The 26,329-nt window shown below is 38.6% G+C and overlaps 1 protein-coding gene across 2 annotated transcripts in view; it reads right to left on the bottom strand.

Moving 5' to 3' along the window:
• alcama (activated leukocyte cell adhesion molecule a) overlaps positions 1 to 22,417 on the bottom strand; it is an 82,078-nt gene extending 59,661 nt beyond the window's left edge. For both annotated transcript variants that reach the window (XM_067397858.1, XM_067397857.1), the window contains exon 1: positions 22,189 to 22,417. In XM_067397858.1, coding sequence (XP_067253959.1) covers positions 22,189 to 22,246 — 58 coding nt within the window. In that variant the 5' untranslated portion in view covers positions 22,247 to 22,417. The remainder of the gene's footprint in view (positions 1 to 22,188) is intronic.
• Between the last annotated feature and the right edge of the window lie 3,912 nt (positions 22,418 to 26,329).

Raw genomic sequence — 26,329 nt, 5'->3', positions numbered from 1 at the left:
AGTTTGGACTTGGGTGCATGCTTGTTCAGGAAGGAAATTAACATGCGTATGCATTTTAGCCGATGACGAGTTCATTAGTTCAGCGAAACACATGTAGGAGATGACAATGGTGATGATTTACTTAGGATACAGGAATCTGTTGCAAGTGTCTCACTGTAACACAGATGTTTGCTTTTTTTAAGTAAAGGAGGGACAAGTGAAAATGTATTTTTGTGGTAGTAAACATCATGCCACTGGTGCTGTCGATTGATCTTAACTTGTAATGAACCCGGATTACTTTAATCTAAATTGACTGTAGTAAATGATGAAAGTGACTCCTGCTTCTGAAATACAAAAGAACGGACAAAAACGCCCTTCCCAACAGAGGCCAAAGTCTATGATTTTGTCTGTTTGCAAGCGAGAGAAAGTGAAAGAGAGTGTGGTGGTGTGTTTGACCTCCCTATGGACCAGGCTTCTGTAACAGAACCTGCGTTGATCTCAAAGCTCTCTTAAAGAGCAAGTGTTTGTCATTAGAAGGAACTCTGTTCCTGTTAGTCCTCAAAGATCACATCAAAACCCCCATTCACCTCGAAATACCCCTATCCCTCAGCATGAGGACCAAATGCTGATAACCAAGAAAGGATTAAAACCAGGCTGACAGAAACAATCCTCAGTCTTCTCAGGCTTACTGACCCGGGGAAGGTCATCGTTAAAAATCAACCACAAAAGACGAAACACAGAGGCCGGTTGAAAAGAAGTTCTGCTATAAGATCACCGTTTATCTTTTTAGTGCAGGATTATGACTCATATTAACAACAGCAAGCAGCTTGAATATCGACAGATAACATTAACAGTTTATATAGCAATCAATATTAAATTTTACAAACAATAAATTGACATATTTCACTGGCAGCCGTGCTGTCAGTGTTTTAAAATAGTCAAAATTGTATTGGTTGCTCCCAATTTTAAATTGATTGACAGATGGATAAAGAAAAGCAAATGGATTAAAAAAAGAAATTGGCCAATGCTATGTAAAACCAACTTTTTTTAAATAAACACTTTCTGTTTTTTATGTTGTTAGCTGATTCATTATATGTTGCAAACCCTTTAACATTAATTAAATACAGTTATATATAAGTATTTTCATTTGTCATTTTGAAGTGATTTACCAGTAATAATTTATTATTAAGCTTTTAAGATTATATTTAACTACATTTTATACATTCATTAAACAAACATGTCTGTTTAATGATATTTATCAATTTGAAAAGTGATTTATTAAATTTACTTTTTTTTGAATTCATAAAATAATAACTGACTTATTTTGTTTTTAAGTGGAACTCTAGTCTTCCATATAAGAACTCTAATGATTTATTGTTTTTTTTTGTATATATATATATATATATATATATATATATATATATATATATATATATATATATATATATATATATATATATATATATATATATATATATATATATATATATATATATATATATATATATATATAGCAAAAGGAGCACACAAGCCATGCAGGATTTTGTGAATGAGTGAAATTCCACAGGTCTTGCTTTTTCAGCGACCAATGAATGGAGTTAATGCAGAGACTCATCTGTGCTAAATGTGAGTCACCAACACAGAATCAAAACAAAGTTGTATCATTAGCAATAATAGAATGTGCAGGAAATGAAAATGACCAAACAATCTGCCAGCACATTCTAAGATGAGTCACTGTATCTGAAAAGGTCATGCATGATAGAAAAACTGAGCTGGCAAGGGACTGCAAGACACTTGAAGTGTGCCTGAGGGTGAAAGATTGAAATATTGGAGAACTCTGACCCACAGAGGGCATCACAGAATGTGAACTCTAGACATGGATTGACAGAGGAACCTTTGAGATGCATGAAAGGCCCATTGAGGGCTGTCAGAGTTTAGTTTAGATGGGAATGATGGCAACAAGGGAGAGGGCTGGTGTTGTGGCTCATATCAGCGTGTTTCACCGTTTCACCAAACAGGGGCTGCCAGCCTTGGCAGCAGGCCGCCGGGGGCTGAAAGAAGGGGGGCAGGTATATGTGACGGTGGCCACAGAGGGCCCTGTGTTGGGCTCACTATCAGCAAGGGAGTGCTCGGAAAGATAGGTGAGTCAAGGGCCGAGGTCACCCTGTCTCTGGGAGTCTCAGATAAAGCCCTGGGGGAGATGTTATAGGGGGGGGCTCTGGAAGAGGTTAGCAGGCTCTTTCCAAGCAGTTTGCAGCCCACACGAGCCTGTCGATGCCTTATCAGGCCCGCCGTTCCGGAATCATCCATCCACTCACACCAGCTTAGATAAAGCCAAGTCGGAGCTGTATGGGACACCGCAGGCCCGTGACAACAAATGGACCAGGGGACGGCAGCAATGCTGAGAGAGGTGCAAGGAATGGAGGACAGAAAATAGCCACTGTACTTAAGCCAGACGAGATTACATCTATAAAACTCTCCTGTTCTATCAACCAAAAACTCCTTAATCAAGCCTTCTTAAGCCTTAAACTTCAATCAAACCTTCTAAGTTATCGTAGTTAGTTAACTAATCACCTACAAAATAGTTAAGTGTAGCCAGACTTTCTGTTAGCATTCATTCTGGCCAAAAAACAGTTAACCAGGTTTTGGTGGGCTTATCTTAAATAGATACATTTATACAAAGCAGCTTACATTTTTTTTCTCTCGCTCTCTTATTTCCTTCAAAGAATGTTTGAATCAGTCAGACACATCTAGACATGATGGCTTTAACCACTGTCTTACTTACACAAGTGCTTTTTTTTTTAAGATGGCATGTAAAGTTAAAAATTCTTATGTCCTATTTAGTCAATTTATTCATTCAGGCATTTTGAAAATATGTAGTTTTGCACATCCCTAAATCAAACCCATAGCCTTGGCATTGCTACAAGCATGATTTATTTTTGCTACAAGACTTTCAAAGTCAGGAATGTTTAGTTTGTCCTCAAAAACTCATTGTATCAACCTGTTACCTCATAAACACAACTATGTTTCCAGGCAAACGGGTCCCTCCCTATACTCTTGGAAGTTGCATAGCACCAGCCAACCAGATTTAAACTGGCGATTTCAGTCATTTTTCTGTGCAATATGCATTAGATTGTAAACCGGAAAACTTTGTCATTTGGGGAACACGTTCTGTCAAAATTGAGAGTATTAAACACCATTAATATCGAGCAGACATCTCATCCAGGACAGCACCGAGAGAAAGTACTATGTGGAAGAACTTTGATGTTAAGATAAATTAATTACTTTGTTCAGAGGAGGACTTTGCATGTGTGTGTGTGCGCGTGTATAAAGAATGTGAGTTAATGGCAAGTTAGTTTATCTTCTTCCCACTCTGAAATTACTCTTGGGCTGTGCAGAGGTGGATCTTCATATAATTAAAATATGCTAATGCCGTCCATACATTTATGTCTAACAAGTTTCAGTCAATTAAAGGAGCGAACAGCAGACCACGGTGATAACTCACAACCAATCACGAAGAGGTGATGATGTAAACAAATAAGGGCCATTTAGTTTCATGAAAGTTCTATGAGGTTCTAGTTCACTAGTTCTACTCAGGTCCTGAAGCTGTACAAGAAAATGGAGGAAGTAATTTCCAAAGCTACACGAGCATTTGATTGTGTTTGTCCAAACACTCATTATTTTCACACTTCGTTTTCCCCTCCCTTATCTATAAGACATTCACTCAAACTCCTCCAGAATAACACTCATCACTGCATTAGTCACACAAACACAGTCTTTTGCCTGGAGACCCGATTCACTGTCTAGGCCAAAGCCATTTGTGTGTCGTTATAATCAATCATTTGACTGTGAGGGGACGGTTCTAATGGAAAAGACACAATCAAGCAAACAAACAGAGTAAGAATCAAGCACAAATCTCAGTATCCTATTATGTATAGAACCACCGTGTAAGAGAATCTCACAAAAGCTTAATGTTTGTTAGTGATTAACATTTGACATTTGAGACCGGCATTTCTGCGAGAAAACACAAAGCCGATCTCATAGGTCTGGAACCCGTTAAGCTTGTGTGGTTTAGTAGCTAATCCAGCTGTTACAAAACCCCGAGATGGATGTAACTCTGATTAGGGTGGCGGATCAGAGGAGATATATTTGGACCATTGTGAATACCCAGAGGAAAAGAGACGACAGGAGCCACTTTCGTCTCTTCCGTGCGTCATAAATATAATTGGCAGAAACGCTCACTAGTTAGGACTGAGTGAGAACTGAGAAGGTGTAAATTACAAGTGAGCACAGCGCGACTTCTAAATCAAAGGTTGTGGTTTCTCGAGCTTCGAAGTCGAGGCTGCCGAGACTGTATGTCTAAGATGGATATCGGAAACTCTCTGCAGACAAGGGTCAGAGGTCAGAAAGAGAAACTTCAGAGGCTGCCCATAAAATTTACGCTGTCTCTAACATCAGAGGGTAGATATGCACATTGCTTGTCTACATAAATCCTTCAAGAGCAGCGCCTCACCTCCTTTTACACCTCCTCCAGAACGGATTCTAATTTACATGTCTGAGTTTTGGCCCATTGTGAATTAAACAGACTGCTAAAGAAATATTAAGGGTTCAATAAAAGTCAAGCTCATTTGACAGTTTTTGTAGCATATTTACCACATAATTTTGAAAAAAGGTTATGGCTAGGCACTTACAATGAAAGTGAATTGGGCCAATTTTTGGAGGATTTAAATGCAGAAATGTGAAGCATATCATTTTATAAGAACACTTACATTGATTTTTGTTAAACTTGTATTATTTGAGTGGTAAAGTAGTTTAAATCCTCATTTTTATATTCATTTTAAGGTTTTAGTGTTTATGTTGATATTGCCATAGCAGCAAACTGGATATAATTTTATACAAAAAAGGTTAGTAAGACTTTCTTCCACACTAAAATCATGTTTACATTCATATTGTTTATGTCCTATGGCTCTATTTTAACATTTACATATTGGCTCACGCTAACACACATTTTTGCTTGTTTTTAAAGACAAGGATGGACAAGGGGAACTTAATTTTTGTGGTAATCAACACTATGCCACAAGCGCTGTCGATTTATATAATCCAGTATATTACTTTAAGTGAAAGATGTGCCAACTGTTCTCTGTGCCTTTGACTCTCATTGCGGGTGGTGCTTGTAGAAGCTCAAATTCATTTCACCAAGCAGAAAGATGCTTTGAGGAAATGTGTTTTGTTTGCCCGGGTAACAGGTTTCATTTAAGGAGGCGCACACAATCACTAAGACAGACAGAGAAAGCATTAGTACACCAAGCACATCCTCGGTTTGAGCGATAAAGCTGCTGCCAAGGAAGACTGTGCTTCCCTCCTTTGCTTAGAGAAGACGTCCATGTAAGTGTTTTTGGGTACACATATGATAGAACCAAAGCCCTATGTAGAATGATGTATCACTGCTGCCATTCGCGATTACTGTAAAAGCAATGTGGCATGGGCGGCCCTTCAGTGAAAGAGCAGAGAACAAACAAAGACTATCACATATTGTACAATACAGCCATTCAGCCGACAGTGGCAAACAGGGACCTGCGGTTAATCTGAAAAGATTTCTCTGAGAGTCTCTATATTGAAGAACATTCATATTTAATCACAGTATCTGGAGTAAAACATCTCGCCGTCTGTGAATCATACACTTGCTTTATTACCGTATTTGCTAGAAACGTCTCGTATCTGCCGCTGGCGACGGGAGGATGGAAAACGGAATGATTTTGTAATGGCTTCTGGCACATCCATTATTCAATATGAAATACCTTGAAAGTTTATTTTACTGTGCTCCGTCTCGCACTTCGAGCAGCCATTTCATATGCAGCTAAATTGATTCAGCGGTGTTGTGTGGGGTGAACCGTTCCGACCAATTTATCATGCAAAAGGTAAGCCTGAGTAACAGAGGACATTGGGAAAGGGAGATACAAAGGAGATTGTGTGGGCACACGCTGTCGCTGATTGGTTTTTAAACAGGTTCTCCAGTCAGTTCTCGCCAGATAAGATGGCCATTAATGGCCACAGAGTCAAGCTCTTCAGAATTGACTGAAGCTTCTTTGAAATCAGCAGCCTGACACTGAATCGATACCGGTTTGGTCTTTAAACGATACAGTTGGATTGTCTAATCCCACAACAATGTGATTCAGAAGGTTTTTTGAAACCAAAGTTTCCTCAATCAAACAACAATGCAAAAACAAAGATCAAAGACAAACATATGTTGAGGAACGTGCAGGTCTGATAATTATTGTTGCACGTTCTTTATTTGTTTGCCGAATGATGGAATGTCAAGCATCAGGTAATATTGCTTTTGTAGCATGCGAAGATAGATTGAAATTGTGGGAGAGAGAGGGATAGAGCATGAAAGTGATGGGGAGGAAGAAAAAATACAATAGCTTAAAATTGAGGCAGTGCGGGGGGAGTGTTGGTGGCAGGAAGAGAGGTTGAGAGTCGATGCCACCAATCTAGTTATGACCCCATGTAGTGATTGCTCTGCAAAACTTAGCAATTACACCAGTTCTTTCTTCCGCCGCAGGCTACTATGCAATCAGACCGGCCTCTTTCAGACCAGTGGCAAACGCTGCCCAAAACTGCCCACTGTGTTACTGCCATGAGAGGGGGAAAAAAAATCAATTCAAGCTCATTAAAAACTTGAGAAATTTGAGATTCTTGTCATTTTCGGCACAGACTTGCTACATTATTTATTATGTTCCTTAATAATCACATACTGTACAGTGGGATCCAAAAGTCTCAGACCACTAATTTAATAATTTTTTTCTTCATTTGAAATCATATAAATAGCATAACAATAAGAGTTTCAAAGTTGAATTGAAAAGTGAACATGCATTTCAGAATGTCTTAGTATTTAGTATGTATGTCCTCATTTTGCTTGTAAGAGAAAAAAAATTATTTATTCTTATTTCTTCTTTTGCAGAACACAAAAGGTAATTATTTTCAAGAATGCTGGGATCCAACAAAATGAATAAAAAAAGTGTTTTTAACATATGTTCTTTTGTGTTCGGCAAAAGATGTCATGAGAGTGAATAAATGATAGCAGGATTTTCATTTCTGGGTGATTTATTCCTTTAACGACAACAACATGAACCTAGAAATAGTGCAGAATAGTGAATATTTTAGACTTTTGGACCCCACCGTGCATCTGTTTGGATGGCATAGCTGTAATGTAGTCAAATTGTGTAAAGTCATTAAGAACCTGGTCACATCGGTTAACTGCAGGCAGAAGCTAATGATCGTGTGAGAGCTGAAAAGAGTGTTTCTGAGCCAGTTTGGGTCTAGGGAACATGTGTTGAATCATTTACACTGTTTACACTGTGCATCAGAAGGTGTTAGACTCATCCATGCTATTTTAATAATCTGAGAGAAGGCACAAAAACCATTCCCACACCAGTCTGCTGTATAACAGCTTCAGGCTCATAAAACATAATGTGAATCTTTTTTTCTTCTTCTTCTTTTTTTTTTTTTTAATTTTTCCCCCACTTTAGAGTCAGTGTAAATGTAATCACCATCAAGAGAAAAGCTGTTCAGTATGATCTGAAGCATTAAACGTGACAAGGTTTGTAATGCAATTTAAAAAGGATCGTCTTTTGTAAGACACATCTTTTGTTCTAATTCATATTTATATAATACAAGTTTCCGATAAACTCTTTGAATGTTTGATGTCTTTGAAATGCAGCAAACACAGAGATTAAATAAGTTTTTATTTTTGGAAAGCCAATAAACCAATGATGCCTAACGGCTAGGAAATATGAGAGCGAGCCTGTGTTTTGCGTTTCTATAGCTGACACCGATCCTCCCTGATCTGTCCATATCTTCAGGTTCTCTAGACCCCAAGTTCAAGCATTTCTTAAGAAAGCTATGGAAAACTGAAAGGTCCTTCATTTTAATGGTGAACATGTCAAGCAGCTTCAAAAAGACACGTTGGGAACTACAGTATGCTAGGATAGTGAAGCTCCTGCCTTAGAGGTAAAATATCACTTGTGGTCTTTCTTAAAAATACGATTTGATTCAAGGCCTGTTCGCTCAAAAGAATGTGAAGCCTAGTCATTATGAGCTGATCTCGGCTGGGGATCTGATGAAGAAATGAAATCAGTTTTATAACTTCAAAGGCCTTCACTTCAGTTCAGGCACCTGGCTGTCCGACTCACTACCAAGCCAAAGGGGGTGTAATGGGGAGTTTTTACTGAATAACAAATAGGAAGATATAGAATAGCCTTCAGTGGTGTGATATTTCAGCACTAATTTTGAATAGTGGATTATTTTTAAATCTGCTCCACTCAAATTTTAAGTGCCATTGTGACACACCACAGGGCTGAAAAATAGATGGAGGCCTTGGAACGGTGGTATTCAACTGCTTATGAATTCACCTGAATAGAGCTGCTGGCACAAAAAAAGCAGGGATAAAGCTGATTTTTTTTTTCATTACTTTTATCTGTGTGCGTATGTGCACAAGGAAAAGCACATCTGTTTCATTTGGGGAGGGTTTTTTTTGCGGGTGTGCGTCTGTGTGCGTTTTAGAGGGGAAATGGAATTTTACCCTTAAGCCATCTGCATTACACTTTGAAGACAGAACAGTCATTTTTGTTGGTCCTGACCACACCCAACAACAGCCCCTTCCCAACGGACTGCACAAGACCAGACATGACGTCCGGTCTGATGAACTGAACATACCATCCTTTGGCGCCAGTTTTTGTGAATCTCTTTTCTTTATCTTTAATTTCTATATAAATATACTTACAGGTGCATGATATATGAGTACTATATCGGTTAACAACAAATAATAGAGATGTTTTTAATTTACTGGTTTCAGAGTTATTTTAGCATTATTCATATAGTATTTTATTAATATTTTGAATTTGCTTTCATTATTTTTTTCCTTCAGACCATACTGAACTGATCTTTTTGTTTTATTTAATTTTGTTTTTACTTATTTTGTTTTATTAATTATGCCCTTTTGTCATAGTTTTTATATTTCTATTAAGCTTTCTTTGTATTTCAGTTTTAAGTAATTTTTGTACTTCAACTTTTTGTAAGTGTTAATCTTTAAAAACAATTTAATACCATTATTAAATAAATGTATTCTTTAGTATATCTCAGAATGAATACATTTTTCATACAGTACATTGTAATGTTGTGGTGCCTAAATTCACTTGTAGTATTTACAGTTGTTTTTAGTTTATCATTTGTATTTCTTTAGACAAAACTAGTGTAGTCTTATTCTATAGAATAGTAATTTTCCAATTGTCAACTTGAAATAATTATTGGCTTATCGTATTGGGCAGAATTTGCATACCTAAACACAGTCATAAATGAGAGTGCTTGAATACTGCATTGACAGCAATGGGAGTGAATAGAGATAAAATGGAGACTTTTGCTTCCCGAGGAACTGATACCACATGTGTCTCCTCTAGATTTCAGGCGAAATCGCAAATGCACAAAAGCGGTCAGATTTATCAATGTAGAAAAAGTATTGATATGAACTCATTTATTTCTCATGAAATTCTTCCAAGTCCATTTTTCTCTGATATGCTATGCAAATTCATTTATAGCTCTATACCTTTTTCGTATGTCATCTGTTGTCTCATTTGCTTCTCTTGCATGACTCAAGGTTGAAGTGTGTAATTTCTGCACAGCTAGCAGCATTTAAGAGAATTAGAAAAATAACTGTTTTCAAACAGGTTTCTGGAAATACATACCTCATTTGCTGAACTCACACCATTGGTTGAGCCAGTGCTGCTGTTGTCTGCAGGTCAAGATGTTTAAACAAACAGAGCAATGTTTTGATAGCACCACGAGCCACAGTGTTTACACATTTTGGCATAAATCAGCCTATGAATTGCTTCTTTATATTTAACTATTTTAACATTGAAAGAAATTACACACTTCAACACTTTTAGGAGAAACATCTGAAAAAACCTCTGGAAAAAGCATAGGCTTCTCCAACTCTCTGCACAACCGCCCACTTTAACAGAGCAAAAAACACTGCTATCGCAAATGACTGATGGAGAAATCAGAAGCAGCTGAGGGTGTTTATCATGTGAATGTTGCTGTTTTTCTTGAAATATTGTGTGAAAACATCGAATGGACAAAAAGAGGAAGGTGAACGCAAGACACAAACATCATTTGTATAGAAACATCAGAGCTTTCAACTATCAGGCTCCTGCAGCTAAACCTTCTGTTCCTTCAAAGCAGGAGGTTCAGAAAGACCTGCAGACACCTGATGTTTTGTTCAAATACTTGTCAGGTCTGGGCACACCGTTATGGCATCCCTATACTGTAGATTTCGTTTTATTTAAAAAGGGGGAAAACATAGCCGAGGCATGTTCTGAACTGGATGAGAAGATAAAGTCAGCTTTGCTTTGTAGTTTCAATCATGCAGAGGGATGCAGCATAGCCACTGGCAACTAGAGACAGGATGAGGGCAGCCAGTTTCCTCCCTGCCGTTTTACCGTACAGCTCCTAGGGGCACTGAGGATTCAGTTACCACAACAGCACAAGCTAAGATAAGATTTAAAAACGCTTTCCCTGGCCAAGAACAAGAAATGAGCCCCAGATCCCAATAAAACACAAACACCTGAGGAATATCTGAGCAAAATCCAAATAATATTGAATATAAAGGAGCGCTTTGTTTTTTAGAGCTTCGTGTTGGAGTTTCTGCTCAAGTCAATGTTTGTTTTGAGCCAAAACGGTCGTTAATGCAAATTACGTGACAAAGAGAACTTTAGAAGTTAAAATATTTTAGGCAGAGATGCAAAACTACATATAGTGTTAGTCTCTGCATTAGTAGTGGGAATTTTTCAGTGGTCATCTATTTTCATTGGCATATATATTATATATTCACACACCATATTGCAAATGTCTTATATATAGTACAGTAAACAAGTTAATGTGTAAAAGCAGTTTCAAATTCAAAATCAAACTGTTGGTCTAAATATCACTTTCAATAATAAGGAAAAAACATATACTCAGCAATACAATTTGAATAATCACATCTGACTTTAAATGCTGGAAAACAGTGTTGGGATGTTTAGCAGATGAGAAGGGAAAGTAGCTGTACTGCTGCCCAGGATGGTGCAGCGACTGATGCTGAAGATAAAATGGATCAGTCATTGCACTGAGCCGTTGGCTGCCTCGGCCCATCTGAGATGTGAGAGCCACTGGGGTGAGTTCATGAAAAGGATCAAACATGCTCCAAAGCTTTACAGAGATATGATACGTTACCCTTCCCCATGCATGAGTTGGCAAAGCACAAGAAAATAAGAGAAATGATATTGAAAGTTCCACTGCCTGAACTGTGGAAAACAGACTTTGAACCAAATGAAAAAGGCTGATGACCACCAATGGGTCAAGGTTTGGCTAGTTAGGAAGAAGTTAGCATCAGCTGGTAGATGCCAACTACACCATTCTAAAAAAAAAAAAAAAAAGCATCTTTCTCCATTGACAGCCATATATATATATATATATTTTTTTTTTTTGCAAGAGCATCATACTGCAAAAACAAATATTACCAGTGCCTTCGTCTGCTTGAATGTCACAGCTCAGGATAGTTGCTAGGGGAGGTCTTGAGACTAACAATGTTCTTGTGGTGACCTCAGCCAATCAGTTGTGTAACTGAGATGAATGGGAATGCTATGATGACTAAAACTTGACGTCAACACCATTAAGCTTTCTTGGCTTCTAAGCTCTCAAAAGACAAACTTCTTCAGGGCTTGCAATATTGGTAGCCCGACGTCCCAGGGTATTTCAATTCTACTCGGCCAAAAAAGACAGGTCAAAATGAAGAAAAAGGTACAGCCAAAGAAAAGCCAACCACCACAAGAGTTCCAAAAAAATCAGACTATGAGATGAAAAGAAAGTGCATTTTTTTTTGGTTTAATGAACAAGAGAATTTCCGTGGCTGGAACATGACAAGGTAAACAACACAATGTTTTGTCAGGTGTTTCGTCATTTCTCCACAATTTCTGACTCGACAAGCTCTTCTGTCACTGGAACCAGTAATTTTATGAAAGACCCCATCAAAAACCATGACAAAACCCTGCATCACAAGAAGTGCATTGGTGCCCGGTCTGTAGCGGTCTTTTCCAGAATGAATGCCACCTGCAAAAAAAATTCTAAATGTAAACCAAACACACAGGAAGTCCAGTTCAGTTAGAACCAAAGGCATATTTGCAATGATGATTGTAATTTGATTATTGTATACAGTATATGACTGTTGATATTTGTGTCAAATTTTCTACATAAAAAAAGGTGTTTTATTCGGGCTAGTTAATTCATTTCAAGCTACCAAATTCTGAAGAGTGCCTGCCTGAAGGGCATAAGCCTTGTTTTTGTGAACTTGCTAAGTATCAGACAAAAATAGAAAGGGGAAATTCAGCCCTTGTATTTCTAGTTTTGTGTTAGTGTGAGGAACCTTGTGTTTCGTAGGTCAATTTCATTAAATGACATCTGAAATGTGGTCATGAGATCACTGCATGGGCCTGAATCAAACAAATACTTTAGCTTGTGTCTCCTATATATAGAACAGCAGAAGATTAGTGCACTGCCCAGAGAAAAATACATTGCCTCTTATCTCCAAGGAACACACTTTAAGAAATCTTTTCTGTAAGTGTGTGTGCAACCACGAGAGGGATAGAGTGAGATGAAGAGCAAGAAAAGGAATTAAAACTCTTCACCTGCAAATCGTCCACCTGAAATGTTGGGAACACCAAAGGCGCAGGCTTTTAGCTTAAATACCTTTAGTAAGAGATCTACGATAACCACTCGAAAACCTCCCAAGAATGGTGTTATCTCCGACTGCTATGAATGTGCTCACAGGTACTTCCAAATAAGGATGTAAAAAGGAGTGGAAGTTGGTCAGCTTGTGGTTAAATTTAGTGTGCTATCACCCCAAGCTTTCAGCATGTTGCTAGCAGACAGCAACAGAGTTCCTCTCAGACATATTACAGCCTGATGTCACTAAAATGGCACTTCAGAAGATGGAGTGGACTCCTTAAAGTGCATTGGATGTGCTAGTAACTTGCAACAGAGTTATTTATGTTTATACATTTATAAATAAATCCCAAATATATCACTGTAAATAGCTGTCGGATATGTTAAAAATGTTAAATTAGGACCAGTCGAAAATATACAGTGGTTGATTACTGCATTAAAAAAAAAACTGACTGCAATCTTTCTTCTTCCCTTTCCTGTTTCTTTCTATTGCACAGTGGCTTTTAGTTCACATAATGGCTAATATGAGCACTTTGGACAGAATAGTTAGCCCTGCTATTAGAATGTAGCCAATTTAAAGGTAAAAATCATGGCTTTTAGCTGCTACAACCCATTTCTTTCGAGGTTAATGTTGGATGTGCAATTGCCTCATTTGCTGTGAGGAAAATTACAGGACAGGTCAATAGCATTATTAGCATAGCAAAGTGGAAGCCGTGGGGTGACAAAATGGCAGTCTACAGGTACATCGAAAGCCTACTGGGGTCTTTGAGATATATAACTTAAGTCATTTTCTTTTCCAATGACTTTCAAGAATAGAACAGACTCTTCAGACTCGATATTCAGCATAGCAAAGTTTTCTTTTGCATTTTCTACGAAACGTATAACATTGGGCCCATTATATTGGTATCAGCATAGCAAAATGGAGGCCATGTGGTGACAAAATGGCAGACTACCGGTACATTGAAGCTTATGAGGGTCTTTGAGATATACACGTTTCCAATGGCTTTCAAAAAGAGCACAGCCACTTGATATTCAACGTACAAAGTTTTAGTTTTTTCTCCACGCACATCTATGAAACTTTTAACATTGGGCCGATTGCATTGGTTTTAGCATGGCAAAGTAGAGACAAAATGGCAGACTACCAGTATAGCATACCTTACTGAGGTCTCTGAGATATTTATTTTCTGATGGCTCTCTAAAGAGCACAGCCTCCTTAGACTTGATATTCAGTGTAGCACGCTCTTGGTTTTCCTCCGCACACATCTACAAGACTTTTAACATAGGGCCCATTGTACTTGACCCTTCTGGATGGTAAATAAATCAATTTGTGCTGAATGCAGAAAGTGCTGTCAGACAAGATGAATAAAGAAACAAGGGATTTTGAGGAGAGGGAGGGAGGGAGAGAAAAGGGCAAACACCCAGAGGTGGGATTTATTGAATAAATAGAGAGACGGATCCATCCTAAACTTTCCCTCAAAAGACAACTGAGAGTGGAAAGACGGAGCAAAGACGAAAGATGAAGATCCGCTAGGGAAGACTGTTGCTTTATCCTGCTCTCTGTGGCATTCCCATCATAAAAGCAGCAACAAATTCAGTGCAGATAGTGTAAAAAAATCTGCAAATTTGCATGTGAAGAGAAAGATAAAGACCCGCTCGTGAAGACAGGAATTTTGGGAGGCGTCACAACAGCCCCTCAGGCCACCAGTCTCAATGTGCTGAAACAGGCTCATGAAGAGGGGTAAAAAAAAGAAAAAAAAGAAGCAGGTTTCTTTTCCCCCCGATGTGAACCGAAGCAGCTGTGCACCGGTTGTGTGTACATAATCAACCATTTACCTCTACTCCAACTTTCAACCTTTTAAAATCGCATTAGAACGGTGCACGCTGAAACAACACGGCGCTCTGAGGGAGCTCCTCCAGCCCGCAAGAGCTGGAACTAATTTATCGCATGAGAGGATGCTTCTTCCCCTGCCTCTCGGGAGTGGAGCGGGTCGGCTGCCTGCCCTAATCATTTTCACCATGAGGTTTACTGAATGTTTAACTTGTCAAAAATCCGGTGCTATCCGACTATTGCATGTAAAGTCATGCGGCAAAGCGGTTTTGGAAATTCGAAAAGGGAATAATAAATTGAGTCGCAATTGATTCTATATGCTATGCATCTTTGGGAACCCTTTTGTTTGAGAACTCTTAATGATACTCTTATACGTGATTTTAGTGGGCAACATGAATTTGCATTTGAACTTCCTTCTCTGAGATTTGAGTTCAAGGTTTTCATCTCACAATGTTTTTTGTTTTGTTTTTTTTTTAACGTACACTCCTCCAACCGCAGCCTCATTCATTCATCCTCCCTTTTACTCCCACTAGTAACCCTTTTAAATCACATATCCAGTATAATTTATTACTTGGGTGCATAAAGACAACAATTCATCGGGTCTGAGCTTGATTTAGTGGGAGGTGCTAAAAAGGCATGTGAACATGAGGGAGGAGGCCACTAAATTGTTAGCGGGAATAACATTTGACCCTTTTTCATTAGAGCTATGTTCTCAGATAAACCGCACAGGAAAAGATAGATGACATACATCTGAAATGGACCTAATGAATTCAAAAGCCCCCACTTCCTCTTTCAGTGGCAAACTTTGCCACAAGTAAAATTCTACTCTACTATGCATAGCTCCTGTCTGTGGGAGTTTTTTCCCAACACTGAAAGGGTTGTATTTTAAATTCGATTTAAAATTTTGTCATTTACTCACTCTCATGTCATTCTCTGGGTTTTTTGTGTCCCACAGAAGAGTCATAAGACATGAGGGTTAGTTAGGGTTTTTTGGTTCACACCATGTTTGAGATCATATGAGTTACAGTGTACCCTGCCTCACTACAAAGGACATTCAATTTTAATGACAGAAAGAGGACTAAATTGGAAATTGGAAATTAAGTGTTCTTCCACCCTGGTTATTTTATTAATTAAGTATGAAAAAGACACACACACACACTCACACTCACACACCAAGTGTTGGGTTTTCATGTTTTATGGGGAAATTCCGTAAACATAATGATTTTTATATTCTATCCCCTAACCCTAACTCTCTACCCCTAAACTTACCCATCACAGAACACGTTATGCATTTTTACATTTTCAAAAAAACATCACAGTGTGATTTAAGCTGGAAAACGGCTTATAAATTTTCATGGGGACCAAAAAATGACCCCACAAGGACAAGAATTTCGGATATTGCCATCTATGTGAGGACATTTTGTCTCCATAATGTAGGGTATACCTGTCCTGAACCACACACAAACACACACACACACATACATTATTTATAAATATATGCATAATTTACTCTGCCTCGTTATTCTAAACCTATGTGACGTTCTTTCTTCTGAAGAACATAAAGGGAGGTATTTTGAAGAATGTTATTGTTCCCGTAATGAAAGTCTTTTGGCTCCAAAACAACATTAGACCTCAATGACTTTTTCAAAATATCGTCTTTTTTGTTCCACGGAACAAAAGTTTTTACAGGTTTTAAACATGAGGGTGAGTACATAAAAGAATTTTCATTTTTGGGTGAACTATCCCTTTAACTTTTAAAGTTTAAAGTTTAAAAGTAATTTTAATTCCACTTTTCTAAATTATAATGCAAAGCGTAATTGGAATTTAAAAGGCATTCTCAATTCAAGCCTAAATGCCACAACCTTATGCTTGAATCTGAAAAAGAAATGCTTTCAAACTAATAGGTGCATTGTGAACTTGCTAAAAGAGCAATTAAAGCTTTAAAGGCTAGACTTCAGACCATTTCTTTAGCCCGCATTGTTTGCGCTGAATGTCTCACTGAATAGGGCCTCCACCCGTCAAGTTTACGGTTCAGCCCACATTACCTTTAATAGATTTAACCAACATCAGTGCTTCCTCATTCACACTGACAGCTCTGGGAGATCCTGTCCCTAACACATGGAGCTCATAGGCACTCTAACCTTCTTTCCATCCGCCTCTCTCTCACTCTATCCGGAACAGATTTAAGAGAGGGGAAAAAAACTTTGCCTTCCTCTGTCATGCCCTTTTGGGTTCAAAGCATCACTTATAGAGGCGAGAGTGGCAGGCAGGAACGTCTCCTCACACATGGAGAAATGCAATCTGCACATCACAGACAGCATCAAAGCGACGGACCCAGAATGGGAATCCGGTTATCGTGCGTCTCCATGGCTGCCAGAAAGGTTGTGTGGCTTTGAATGTCAGCTTGAATTGAAGCGCTCAAAGCCTCTGATGGATATTTGACAGAATGCGATTTGGCGGGAGGGAGACGGGCTAAGGGCCGCTACAACTTGCAACCTTTTGTAGATGGATCTAAATGCCAGGACAAACATTTGACATTGATGAAATAATATCTGCCGGACCACCATTAACCACTACATGAGAACAAGCAACCCGATGTATGTAAATCCTTTTCTGGAGGGTATTATCGACCTCAAAACGTATGGCTTAAACGGTCTCGGATCAAAACGGCATGTACATTTTATAAGCACAAGCATTAAACGCTCAAATTGGCTCTACACTGTGAACTCTGAACTGATCAATACGACAGCCCCATAGAAAGGGTGACTTATGACTCTTGCACTATAAGCAAACTTATAAATAAGATTCCAACTGCCACCTAATTGCTGCTAAAACTATATTGAACAGCCTGGGGTGGCCTCGTTGTGGACCGACTAACCACGCTCTTGAGTTACCGCCAAAGAGCGCATGTTAAAAAACACATTGTGTAGAAATAATTGGATGCTTGTCTGATCGATAGCCATGCTCGGACCCTTTCATTGACTGCCACATCAATATATTTATACCACCGGCCCATAAATGAGCAAGAGTGGCCCAAAAGAGTCAGTTATGGCTCTTTAAACAATCCCATTAAACTCAAGATGATCTGTTTGCCAGTCATTAATGTTCTGACTTGCATCCTCTCAGGCTGCCAGACACTGAAGTCTGCAAGAATCATTAATAAATAAATGCAGATAAACTAGTCCAATCGGCACATTTAATCAGCTTTCTGCATTCCGATTGAGAGTCAAACATCTTGTATGAGTTGTTCTATGATGGATATTGATCTGAAAACATACAGCCTTGGATTTTTCTTGGTGAAAAGCAAGACAGCCACCAGGAGAACTTGAATTAAATGTTGTTGCTACTTGCATATTTGGTGTAGATGAGAATGCTGCTGTGAAAATTACGTTATTGTGTACAGCACGCAAAAGTTGGCTTTCTCATTTAAAGCTTATCTCAGAAGCTTCGTGCTTGTGTCTCCCTGCTGTGCATCGCTACACTGATTATATGCATAACAGTATTAAAGAGAGAGAACAATATTCCCTCGACACGGCACTTAAGACCACCAACTGGCTTTTATCAACCAGCAATCTTGGTAAAAGGCGTTTTAACAGTCCGTCAGACTGCGTACACGAACCTAATGTAAGTATTCCCTTTGATTAGGTTGCAAAAGGGAGGGGTGTGAGACCAGATGAGTAGATAAGACTGGGTGTAGTCTCAGGAGGCCATTTTGGGCGGTGCAGACAGCAGGTCTTCCTTCTTAGCAATGCTTCAATTAATCCATTAGCAAATGGGGAGTGCATTTGATGGACAAGAAAGACTCACAATGAGGCCATAGGAGGGATAATGTATGCGTGTGTGTGTGTGCGCGCATGTGTTCATGGGACAGCAGATGCTTGGTCCAACACATGGCTTGAGTAATGTACTGTAAAAGCCTACGATGGAGCATACATGTATTTGAGTGGTCGGGAGAGAATTTAAATATGAATAAATGATGACATAATGGCCTCAGCACTTCATCCCTTTAAATGTTTGGTCAAAAACACATTCTGAAACCTTAGCTGCCTGTCTCCTCCAAACCTAAATCCAATAATTTCAGCATAATACCCAAAATCATTTTAGCATAAAACACTGTTCACTTAGCCTATGTAATTTTTTTTCTCCTCTTCCCACCATTTGAGATGAACAAAGCCCTAAAGCTATAAAATTATGCTCCCATATGCTCCCATTGGCTGTTCCTGAAAAGAGTGCCATAGTTAGGCTTGAACTAAATGAATATGCAAATATGAATTAGAATTCTCTTTTCACTACATGCTTTTTCCTGTTTGATATCTAAGTGGAACTGACATTAATCAGCTCAAGCCCTTGCCTGCCAATAAACAATGACAAAATATTCCCCCATCAGGCCATGATGGCATGAATCTTTTACTTGAATACTTAAATGATCAGATGCGGGATTTCCTGGTGTAGATGCGGTTTAGTGTCAGTATTAACGTAATTAGGTTTTTCCATCTCTCGTCCTAAACAAAGGCCTGTCTTTTCAGCCCTGAGAGTTTCAGTTCCTCCTCATAGTCAAACGTCATTCAGAGTGACATCACTGATGTGTAAACATAGACGTAATCCTGGTGTAACCTAACAGGAAATTTCCAAGAGTGCATTTTTATAAATTCACCTTAAACAAACTCTTTTATTTAAAATATTATGATGATTTATTAAATATTTTCATGCATGCTATTAAATCTAGTCCACATTCATCAGTGCTTTAATTATGCAGCTTTCAGAATGTGAGGAAAAATTCTTCTTAATCAGAATAAGGAAATGTTTCATCAGCTAGGTTATTTAATCGACAAATTAAATAATGTATTCAGTAGGCTGTAGGTTTTTGCTATAAAATACATCTAGAGCATATGATCCAAGAACTGGGCTCACAAAGATGGCTGAGGTGCTTTTCTTTACCTGTTTGCATACAAGTGATCAGTCTCCTGCTGACAGCACTTCAGAGAAACTGACCTTTCCAAAACACAACCAAAAAGAGCCAGAGGGTCATAACAGCAAATACCCTATGAGTAAAGTCTATGGGTTGTGTGTGTGCGTGTGTGTGGGGGAGCGTTTGTTTGGGGTAGGTTGGGGTAGTGGAGAACTATTAGAAACCGCCTATGTGGCTTAAAGCAATGTCTCTGTGTGTGTGTGTGGGGGGTGGGGGGTGGGGGGGGGGGGGGGGTTGAGACATATACTAACATCTCAGGATAAATCATGAGATGTCATGTTCTGTCTCACTAGGAAATATTGAAGGATGGTATTTGGTTCCTCAGGGAAAAGCATGAACCACACCCATCACATATAGCACAGGATCCCAAAACAATAGCCTAAACAGAATCTTCACTCAAACTGTATTTTCCAATGAATTTCCAGTGCAATTCAGTGCATTCTTTTGAATCAACAACATATTCTTTGTCACACAATAAAATTAAATTAAGTTCTGTAAAGAGGCTGACAAACAAGTGTTATATTTGGAAATGTCACATGATGTGCATTTTCCTGCTGTGTAACTGAGCTTCCTTAATTTCATGCTGAACACATTTGATTTGATTTTAACAAATTTCTCATTATGGACTGTACATGGCACATTGTTACATACCTAACATAGTAAAAATTTTATTTTTAGACAGAATATGATTAGTTCACAAATAGAGTGCAGGGACAATGTCAAAACCCAGAAGACTAATTCGCTGCTGGTTCCCTCAAGATTTTCCTATGGGGTTTTATAATGGGGGTTTTCAATTTATGAGTAAAATAAAGCCTTTAGTAAACATAACTTGAAGATACTTTGACGTTTAATTCTACAATGTAAACTGCACACCCAAACGTTCTAATCTAGTTACTTATTAGAAACATTCATTTTGAAAAAGATGGGTGTGTAATAATCATTTAATCAAGGAATGTGAGGACTACCCATATAGGAGCCAATGAAATTGAAAATAAATAAATAAATAAATAAATAAATAAATAAAGCATTAGCCTATCTCTCTCTATTAGATAGATAGATAATGCATCTTTAGTGGGCCATTATTCAAGAAAAAGATTTTAAAAAGAATAATGAGCAATACAACAGTAGCCAGTACCTCAGTTATCAATCACTTTACCGCCTTAACATAGATTAGTAGCCTATGAACAAGAATAACGACATATCAGATCAATTTTGATGAGCAAACAAGCATGTGACACTGACAAAACCATACACCAGTCAAATGACTGAATTTGTAACGCCGCACTCCACCTCCGCAACCTCTCGTGAGGACGCACACGCTCGCTTTCTTTCTTTCTCTCCCTCTCACACACATAGCGCGCGCACACTCATAGCGCACTCACGCGCTCAAAGAAGATTCAAGCCGGGCAGCGCTGTTCGCGCGCGTCGCAAAATCCAATAGACTTCAATTACTGATTAACTTTTGATTAATTTGAGCACACAGAACAACATCCATGCACGATCCAAAAATAATATAGTCGCTTATTAAAAGAATAGTACATTACACAATTAAAATTATGCATCATATTCAAAAATCTGTATGATTTTATTTAATTTGCTAAAAATTAAGGCTGAATGAAGGATGTCCTGCGATTTTTTTCAATGCGATTAGAATGAATAGGTACCACACAAAATCACCACAAAAGTAGTCCAAAGACAACATATAGTCCTCTGGCGACATACAATAGCTTTTAGTGAGAAACAGGCCAAAAAATAAGTGTTAGCCTATTATAGATATTTTCAATAAATCAGACAGGTGATCTAATTCACAAAACCCCATCTGAATGATTCGTCCATCAATCAAACTGATCCAGTTCTCACTGACTCAATGATCCGATGACAACAGCTCTTTTCGGTTTGTTCCTCGCACAAACCTACCGAAGGCTATATCGCACACGGGCCGTGTGGACGACTTTTTATGGGTTTTAAGTTCCTTTTTGACGTTTCGCGGCTAAATAGGCCACCATACATTCATTGTCATGGAAACGACCAACCAGGGTATTTTTTGAAAATGTTCATGGGTGAAATGACTTTCAGTTTAGGGTAATCTGTCCCTTTAAGGTCCGTGTTTAGTTTCTGTTTGGGACTGACGCATACAATAGAGCTGTGGGGATTTCAGAAACACGCGCAGGTGTGATGTCACTGCTCTATATGTTTCTGCGCGTGATGCAGAAACAAACACGTAGTATCATCAACATTCCTCGCATGTCAAGTCATCGGTCCAAACTTTGAAACACTTCGTATTCACTGTTCTGTACTAAGAAACCTTGAAGTTTGAAAGCTTTATCACAGTCTCCTACTGCTGCTGATAAAATGAATGAATGTGAATGTCCGAGGCGGTTACAGATGGCTTAATCTTCTTCAGGTGGAGAGTTGACCTCTTGTTCTTAACGTGGGAGAAATGAAAAATCTAACACATGACATGGCAATGATTGCCAACAAACTGCGGCAACGGCTATTATAAACACTTGTTGATGTTGACACAAGGAAGTATAAAAAGTCGAACGGTCACTATAGGAACGAACAGGTTCAACAAAATTCTCGGATTACGGCAGCGATGTTACATGAAAGAATGGGAAAAGGAGATTATAAAATGTTCATGATAAATTAACTGACATACCTGGAGGAAACACAAGGACTGCTATGAAGGCACCGAAAAGGTAGATAACCGATTGCATCCTTAAAGAAAACCCCGGCTCTCCTCTATACAGTCCGAAGAGAATCTCAGAGATATGCACGTCTGAAGTTGTTGGATAGTAACGAGAGAAGTCGCTGGTTGAGCGCGTTGAAAGGATCAGGCGAGTTGTTCTGTGCGGAGCGCGAAGGTGAAGTCTGGAGTCCGGACGAGCAGTGGAGATAGTGCGAATCCACACTGGAGAATTGAGCGCGAAGCCCCGCCCCCGTTCCGCCCCCCAGCGACACGCCCTCTTCGGGTGAAGCCCGAAGACGCTGCTGTTTAATCAGCAGCTTTGGAAAGTTCGAATGATTCTAGCTAATCATTTCTGAAAATCAGAACTGTTTCAATTAGTCATTAAAAAACAGTTCTGCAATTCGTCTCACACACACGTTGGGTTTTCATGTTTTATGCGGACATTCCATAGACATGATGATGTTTATATTTCATCTCACAGTGTGATTAATGCTGCCTTCACGTGCTATCGGAAATTCCATAATTCCCACTTCTGAAGTAGTGAACGAGCTCATCGCATTCAAGTTTTGAAATGAGAGGGCATTCATGTGCAATTTTTACCTGGGAAACTCATACTTACAATAATTCCGAGAGCACAAGAAGGCTATAAGCTGTTTTCCTCATGAGCACCAAAAATGTCCACACAAGGACAAGGATTTTGGATCTTTGTGGGGACATTTTGTCCCCAAAATGCAGGGTTTACTAGGGTCACACACAAACACGCATTGGGTTTTCATGTTTTATGGGAACTTTCCATAGACATAATGATATTACAAAAATCATTAGCCTATTTTTATGGAAAGTCCCGAAAATTCATGTCCTTTTGAGGATATTTTTAGTCCCCATGAGGGAACTAGCTTATAAATCACACTGTGGGATGAAAACAAAGTGATGTTTTTTGAAAATCTAAGAATAGCCTAATTATTTATACAACAGTTGTTTCTGGTTCTTGAATCTGATTGGCTGAGAGGTCTTTCCAGCCATGCAACATTCTAGGCTATACCATTATCACCACGGGAACCGTTTCACCATATGAATCACTCCACTGTCAACATTCTCACAGCAAGTGTCATGGCAGATTTTATTTATTTATTTATTTTTTAGTGTCATGGCAGATGAGCAAATCCTAGGGGTGTTAGATTCCAGGTTTTTTTGGGGCGACTCCAACTCCCGACTCCATTCACTGTACATCAAAACAGGGTCATAAATAAGCCAAGATGGCAGTCTTTACACACTTAAAGGGTCACTTTTTTTGAGATGTAAACAGATATGTATAGGCTGCACATCATTGAAAACACTAAAGGTACTCATTAATGTTATTCATAAGTGAAAAATTGTTATTTTTGCATTTTTCAGAGCGATTTCTGTCTTCCGGTTTGAAAAGTTGAGTCGGAGCAACGTCACAAAATCTGACGTCATTGTGTACTTTCGAACATGCTGACGTAGAATCTCAACATATATATTCATGACATAAAGCTAATTCAATCCAATAAGTGCACTATAGTATGCATACGATTATAATTGCAGTATTATGCATGAGGAAGTATCACTTCTATCGCCTCAGTCTCTTGTCATTCAGAGACATATCGTTGGTGTTCGTTTCCTCAGTGCTACAACACAATGTGTTTTCCTGTGACACGACCAGAGCAGAGGTTTGTGTGCATGTGGATTGTTTTGCTGTAATCTACCAGCACAAATGGAAAATATGTTCGCGTGAGATCGCATTACAGCGGAGAATTCAAATGTCCCAAAAGTGCGGCTCATTCTCCTCTGCCTGCTCTAGCTGCGTTCAAATACACAAGCCTTAGGCTGTTTCCCTCAGCACAGCACGTGTGTTGTTTGTATTTTGCTCGCGATGCGGTCAGAACTGGAGTTTGAATACAAACACATGAAAAATACGATTGTTTTTATGATATACAGGCGGAGCGCGCATATGCTTGGTTTCAGCGCGGAGCTCCGCGATGAGTTTAATAACACTAGCCACGTGACACATAGCTCATATAGAATAAAGTATCCGTGTTTAAAGTTTTTATTTCACACATTCTCCTGCACCAAACATTAACCAGCACGGTGTAGTTATGCACACATATTTCATCAATTCTTCTTCAAATAAATTCTATGTGCAAACTGGACACTGATACAGTGGTGTAGCCTATCTGAACGCGATGACACGATTATTCTAAAAGATTGATTTTGAGACTGCAGTTCTCATAAATGTAATCAAAGTAGCCTATTATTAGCCCTATTAAATATTCTTTCACATTTCTCCCTTGTGCTTTGGAGTTTGTTGTCATTCTCTCCGTGCTCATATATTAATATTCATTATTCTGTACAATGAGTGTGTTGTATGTCTGTGCTTCATTGGTTGTTCTCTCCCCTCTTCCCCCCCTTCTACACTCCCACTTTTCCAGAGCTTTACACGGCCATTTTAACAAACTTTTTGAAACTCAGAGGTGTGAACGACCAGGGTAAAACAGGAGGGTTTCATGACCCTTTAATTTATTTTTCCCAGACACAAAGCCTTAAAATCCCCGTATTAAAACAACACACGTTTAGCGAGACTGTCCAAATTAGTCCAATTGAGAGATGACTTGATGAGTAGCCTATCAATGTTGCTAATTGCGATACCTAATTTTACAGAGAGAAAAGTCACAAAAAACATCTGTGGTCGAATATTATGTCAGAATTAAAGGTGCCCTAGAACTTTTTTTAAAAAGATGTAATATTAGTCTAAGGTGTCCCCTGAATGTGTCTGTGAAGTTTCAGCTCAAAATACCCCATAGATTTTTTTTAATTCATTTTTTTTAACTGACTATTTTGGGGCATCATTATAAATAAGCAGATTCAGGGCTACTGGCCCTTTAATTCTCGTGCTCCACGCCCACGGAGCTCGCGCTTGCCTTGAACAGTGCATAAACAAAGTTTACACAGCTAATATAACCCTCAAATGGATCTTTACAAAGTGTTCGTCATGCATGCGGCATGTATGCGTCGGATGAGTATTGTATACTGTTATATTGTTTACATTTGATTCTGAATGAGTTTGAGGCTATGCTCCGTGGCTAACGGCTAATGCTACACTGTTGAAGAGATTTATAAAGAATGAAGTTGTGTTTATGCATTATACAGACTGCAAGTGTTTAAAAATGAAAATAGCGATGGCTCTTGTCTCCATGAATACAGTAAGAAACGATGGTAACTTTAACCACATTTAACAGTACATTAGCAACATGCTAACGAAACATTTAGAAAGACAATTTACAAATATCACTAAAAATATCATGTAATCATGGATCATGTTAGTTATTATTGCTCCATCTGCCATTTTTCGCTATTGTTCTTGCTTGCTTACCTAGTCTGTTTATTCACCTGTGCAGATCCAGACGTTACTGGCTGCCCTTGTCTAATGCCTTTCATAATGTTGGGAACATGGGCTGGCATATGCAAATATTGGGGGCGAACACCCCGACTGTTACGTAACAGTTGATGTTATGTTGAGATTCGCCTGTTCTTCGGAGGTCTTTTAAACAAATGAGATTTATATAAGAAGGAGGAAAACAATGGAGTTTGAGACTCACTGTATGTCATTTCCAAGTACTGAACTCTTGTTATTTGACTATGCCTATAAATTCAATTTTTCATTCGAGGGCACCTTTAAATAAACGAGAAAGCAGGCATTCTTCAATGAATTCATCTCATTATAATAGTCGGAGGATGGCGCTAAACGCACATGATCATTGTCTTAAAAGTGCTTGGACACGAGAGTTTTAATTTAATTTAAGATACTAAACTTAATACAATACATAAAAAATGCACAATGTAGCCTACACTTATTAATGTGTTTATTGTTGATGTGAGTTTTTTATTATTATTTTCATGTATGGTTAGTTTAATGAACATGGTTAACTATGGAAAATCAAATCTATATTTATTGCAATAATATAAGCTACCATCAATACTAAAGCTGACACGGAGGTATGTATAATTACAAACTAAAGTCACTGACTGTTATCCATTTCTAAAGCAAGCTACATAAATGTATGTGACAAAGTTTCTGCGACAGCTCTGACGC

The sequence above is a fragment of the Chanodichthys erythropterus genome, chromosome 10 (genome assembly GCF_024489055.1).
Source record: "Chanodichthys erythropterus isolate Z2021 chromosome 10, ASM2448905v1, whole genome shotgun sequence".
Taxonomy (NCBI): Eukaryota; Metazoa; Chordata; class Actinopteri; order Cypriniformes; family Xenocyprididae; genus Chanodichthys; species Chanodichthys erythropterus.
Note: the sequence above shows the minus strand (reverse complement) of the source record. Positions and strands in the feature narration are given on the sequence as shown.